This window comes from Acomys minous (genome assembly GCF_964271855.1).
Source record: "Acomys minous genome assembly, chromosome: 10".
In the NCBI taxonomy this organism is placed as follows: domain Eukaryota; kingdom Metazoa; phylum Chordata; class Mammalia; order Rodentia; family Muridae; genus Acomys; species Acomys minous.
In genome coordinates this window covers 30426472-30431697 of record NC_140491.1, presented here as the reverse complement: position 1 = coordinate 30431697, position 5226 = coordinate 30426472, and the positions used below count along the sequence as shown (strand labels likewise).

Genomic DNA, 5226 nt, shown 5'->3' with positions numbered 1-5226 from the left:
GGAGGACCAAAGGCGAAGGTACCTCTGGAATAGCTTGGAGCCAGTGCAGAACCCTTCCAAGCCCCCCACCGCCACCGCCACCAGAAACCTCTCAAAGAAATCCCCAGGCCAATTTGAGCCTTGGGGCCAGAAGCAGTTTCTACTTAAGCAGAGCAGAGACATGCACACCTCTCTAAGTTCCCTACCACCCGGGTACTAGGGTTCTTTTTGGGTTCCCCCCTCTTGACAACTCTGGACTCAGGTTGCCCAGGGCTCTATCCAAGCCCCCCCCCCCAGACAAGAGGCTGGGGAGGGAAGTACCTAGATTTGGTGAGACTTTAGGGGGTGAACAGTACACAAGAGAAAGGGAAGGACACACCAGGCTTGGTTTACCGAGGAGTAACTTTCTATCTTTTACATCCTTGCAGAATTTTCCCCAGAAGATTAAACTTGCACTTACTCAAATATATTTTTTCTTGGAAGCCTGAACTTGGCTACATAAAAAGAAAAACCCAGTTTATGAGGGCACAAAAGCTGGGTAGCCCTGGGTCTTCTGTACCCTTCTGTGCAGCTGCATGTTTTCTGTGTTGTTAACAGGTTGGGCTAGCTGTGCAAAGCTCTTTAGGTAGTTCAAAACGGAACTCCACACATTGCATCTACACGAGTGGTTGTTTAGAGGCATCCTCCTCCCCTCTACTGCCCTTTCAGTAGGAAAAACAGGTTTGAGGGGACAGGTATTGTCTGGATTAGCTGCTGACAGTCATCAAACCATTTGGGCAAGTCACTTTGTTTTCACAGACAGTTTGAAAGGGGAGGAGGGAAAAAAAGAAGACTGGGTCATGGGTGGAAAGAGCCAGTGTCAATTTCAGCTTAAAGTGAATTGGAAAATTGAGCCTAATTATCCTAGGTAATTGCTCCAATTCTCCATTTGACTGTGTTAAATGCAAATCTCTTCTGTATGCGCAAAAGATGGTTCCTGTACACCTTCCTGTCACCTTTGAAAGATGCTAGTGTAAAAAACTACTATCAAACTGGAAAGAACTGTATATGTGAAGAGAAAGAACAAACATTAAAACACAAAACTAAATCTGCAGACATCATTTCTTGTAGCTTAAAATTAATTTATTTAACAAATATAGCTATAATATAAATGATAATAAAATTTCAAATATACAGTATATTACATAGTACACACGATCCCTTCAAAAGGGATGTTTGAGAGCCACGAAAATGTACTGTTAAATAGAAACAGATTGGTTTTTTTTTTTTTAACTTTTTTTTTCTGGTCCTGGCAAAGTCTCTTCAACCTACCTTAAGCACCAGCATTTGCCCTGCCCCCTCAGAGAAATGCTTTGCTCCCACAAAGCCCTTGGAGTTTGACAGTAGAAGGAGCTGGGCTCCTGCTCATCTCCTGAAGCACCAAACAGCAGTTTCTCCGTGCAAGTCCTGTCTAGTTTAGGACAGGAAGTAGCTGATGGAGTCATGGTCTCTAGTTCTTTTGGCCTTTGGTCTCCTTCAACCTCTAATTCTGCTGGGGGTACCCCTAATTTCCACATCTATAACTGGCTCGTGTACATCTAGAACCTTCTGGCCATTTTTTTTTTCCCAGAAGGGGTCGGACAAGGGAGAAGGAGCATTTGGAAACGATGACCAGGAGGAACCATAGCAAGGGACTTAAGAGAAGGGGGCCAGGTGGTGTCGGGCAGCGGAGCTCCCTAGGAAGAACTCCCGCTGCTAGAGAAGGTGGCTGGAGGAGGGGGTGGCCCCACAGAGAGGTGACTCTGGACCCACCTATGTCAGGTGGTACATGCTGTAGCCTACATGGGCTGTGTAGAGTCCCACCGGCGCCACGGGGAGCGCGGCTCGCTGGAAAGGGCTAGAGGCACTGTAGAGAGAAGCGCCCGCAGCTGCGGCTACCGCTGCAGGGCCGCCAAGAGGGAAGGAGAGGCCGAAGGCAGCTGGCGGCAGCATGGGCTTCGCGGCCATCTTCAGCTTCTCCAGTTCGGCCTCCTGCAGTCTCTTGGCCTTGGCTCGGCGATTCTGGAACCAGATCTTCACCTGCGTCTCAGTGAGGCTGAGCGAGCTGGAGAACTCGGCACGCTCGGCGATGGACAGGTACTGCTTCTGGCGGAATTTGCGCTCCAGAGCCAGCAGCTGCGCGGTGGTGAAGGGGGTCCTCGGCTTGCGGTTGGTCTTGTGCTTGCGTAGAGTGCAGGCTGGGGGACTCAGACGCCCTAAAGGGTCGGAGAAGAAAAAAAAAAAAGGCAAGGAGTTAGGGAAGTCTCAGTGCGGTGTATTACTAAGGAACAGAAACTATTCTGGACATTGATTCCGATTTTACTAAGGCACCTATGTGCTGGGCACTACAAACACGCGAAAAACATTTTCTCCAGCTATATAACCCAACAGCAGGGATTCTCGCCTGCGAAGGTGCCAGATGAAATCGAAGCAAGTTCAACGCTGGATGGAATACAACTGAGCAAAGAAAGTGCCAACTTACATTAAAGTCTGGCCTTCCGAACCAGGGGGCCTCTTCTGGGCCACGCACAGTGCACAGTGCACAGTGAGAAAATGAATGCTAAGGGGGTCATAAAACACTCAGGGGCCCCTTGCCCAGCCCAAGGTCATGCTGGATTTTATACCTTAGACATACATTTGTATTTGTCCCCACCAAGTGCACTGCATAGGATGGGTCCCACATTTGGAATCCCACACTTTTTAATCAAACACAAGCTTCTACGGGGAACTAGGGCCAATCAAGAGGTGTCACTGTGGCAATTCTAAAATACATAAGAGGCTGTTTATCTAAACGTGCTGCTCTTTCAGATCATCTCAGTTTCCACTTCAGTCTCTCTCGTAAGCACAGTGCCTGAGTTCTAGAGCCGCACCAAATAGTGGGTGTGGGTGTGGGTGTGGTGGGGTGATGGTTCTCACCCCACCCCCACTCCCACGGCTCAGTTTGATGAGACTGGTGACATTCCACCTATCTGTTCTTTCAGCTTTCCAAGTAAAGGTTAAATCTTAGTAGAGAGCCGCCATTGTTTGGAGGGCCGGCCTAGTCAGGGAACTAGGTTTCAGTCCCTCATCACCCCTGCTATGCCTGACAACACTGTTGCAGGATAAAACAAGTGTCAACAACCACCTTCCCTCCCCCCATACACACACACACACACACACACACACACACACACACACACACACACCCCACTTGGTGATTGCCTTGATCTGGGGGTCCTAGAAGCTGAAATTCTAAACCAAATTCCTAAGTCTCCAGGAGGATGCTTTGCCTCTGCAAGCAGCTTTTCCTTTCGGAAATCGAATTGAAATCAAGGACGACCCGCCTTTAGGGTTTTGCCTAACTATGCATTTTTTTTCTTTTTTTAGCATTTGAAAAAAATAATCCTTTGGGCCCTCAGACCACCAGGATGTGAGTCAAACGAAATCTCCAGTTAACACCCCCCCTTCTTCCCCAGCTCAGGCCACGGCAAGTCTGGAAAGAAGCTGGCCCCAGACTCGGTTTCCCCGCTAGGCGGTCCGAAAGAAGGAAGGGTTCACAGGGAAATGTCACTTTGGTTAGCAGCAACAGCCCAGCTCTGGGCCACCTTCGCCAATCATTAGGCCCGGGGGCGGGGGGCTGTCTTTTCAAAGACGTTTAATTCCAAGATAAAAATCGTTCCTTAGCATCACGCTATTGAATTTGCAATGCTATTATGTGGTGCGGAATAATCGGAGGAAACGAGGAAAACTTGGGAATTTCCCGTGCTCCTGAAATATCTTCAAGCGGGTTCGCTGGGGAAAGGAAGCCCGAGGGCCGCGAGGACTTGGGACTGTCCTGTAATATGCCCCTGGCTGCTGGGTCCGCTTCGAAAGCCGGGTCCAACGCGGACAGGAGCTAGCAAAGGGGTTAATTGGGAGCTCCTTTGGCTGTCTTGTTGCCCCGCCCCCCCACTAGCCCGCGAGCGTCCGGTCTCGCTAAATCACCTACACGTCCAAACCACCAGGTATATGTTTAGAACTAGATGGGTCCGGGAGGAGTTTCGCAGAGCTCTGGAACTTCAGGAGTGGTTGTTTAAATGGAGGTGGGGGGGGGGCGGTTTACAGGCTTCTATTACAAGAAAGTGAAACTCCCCAGAACGAGAGTACTGGTACTGGCCGTTCCGTCCATCTAAGGGACGGTGCAAAATAACTGTGTTTAGGATAAGGTGGAGGAGCAGGGAACCCTCGGCGTCCTGAGTACCGGAAGAATAAGAGGGTGCACAGACATCCGCGCGCTTCAAGTGAACTGACACGCTCGGAGGCACTATGCCAAGGCCAGGAGCGCGCGAAAACGGACTGAGAGCTTTTGCCTACTTTAGGCCTCTAACTCTCTTCCTGGGTGGGAGTGGGAAGAGGCTCAAAAGGTGGCCTCCCCACCAACGCAACCTCTGCTCGGCCTCCAGGTACCCAGATGCAGGTACGCCGACGCCCGAGACAAGCCGGCGCCGGCGCGCGGCCTGGCGCCCTCGGGCTCCACACCCCCTTCGGGCCCCTTAGCTCTCTATCCAGGGCTGGCTACTTACTGGCTGGGGGTGGGGAGAAGCGGGGATTCTGCATCCACGGGGTCCGATCTGGCTTCTCAGGGCTCTCGGCCTTCACCAGAGCATCTTCTGGCAGCTTAAGGAGTCCCCCGACTGAGAAATGGCCGAGAGGCCGCGGAGAGGAGGGCGCGTCCGGGGCGCCCAGCGACCCGGGCCGGGTGCCCAAGTGCTGCATCGAGCCACCCGCAGCATGAGCCCCCTCGGAGGCCACTAGGACGCTCTCCTGGGCTCCGGGCTTCCTGTGATCGGCCATGAGGGCCTCCACGCTGAAGGGCAGGAGTGAAGCGGGTACTTTGGGCTTGGCCCCCTCCTCATCTGTGCCCATGGCGGTCGCCGTGGCCGCAGCAGCACCGGGGGCCTGGCCAGCGCCTCCCCCAGCAGGCTTGCCTAAGGCGGAGTCCTCCACTTTAACACCGAGTGGCAAAGAAGTCATAGCAGCAGCCGGGGCCATGCAGAGCCGGACCCCACCTCCAGCCGCAGCTCGGGCCAGCCCCGGAGCATGGGTTGCGGGCGGGCTGGGAGCACGGCCGGCTTCTGCGACTTCCCAGGGCCCTGGCCCGGCCGGCCCTCCCGCGCGAGCCTCCCGCGGCTCCCCCAGAAGGCCAGCTCCGGCGAGCTGGGCCTAAATCCCTGCGCCGCGCAGGCCGAATTCCCGGGCACACTCGCCGGC

At 53.2% G+C, this 5226-nt stretch overlaps 1 protein-coding gene across 1 annotated transcript; it reads right to left on the bottom strand.

Moving 5' to 3' along the window:
* Positions 1-1085: 1085 nt before the first annotated feature.
* On the bottom strand, positions 1086-5226 carry MSX1 (msh homeobox 1). Its single transcript, XM_084799116.1, has 2 exons — positions 4539-5226; positions 1086-2213 (listed from the first exon to the last, which is right to left on the bottom strand). The coding sequence occupies exons 1-2, from the start codon at positions 5005-5007 to the stop codon at positions 1771-1773; spliced, it is 912 nt and encodes a 303-aa protein (XP_084655242.1). The 5' UTR covers positions 5008-5226; the 3' UTR covers positions 1086-1770.

Coding starts and splice junctions, on each gene's coding strand:
- MSX1 (XM_084799116.1), bottom strand. CDS start 5,007: ATGGCCCCGGCTGCTGCTATGACTTCTTTGCCACTCGGTGTTAAAGTG. Junction 2,214..4,538: donor CTTCTCCCCACCCCCAGCCA/GTAAGTAGCCAG, acceptor CCGACCCTTTAG/GGCGTCTGAGTCCCCCAGCC.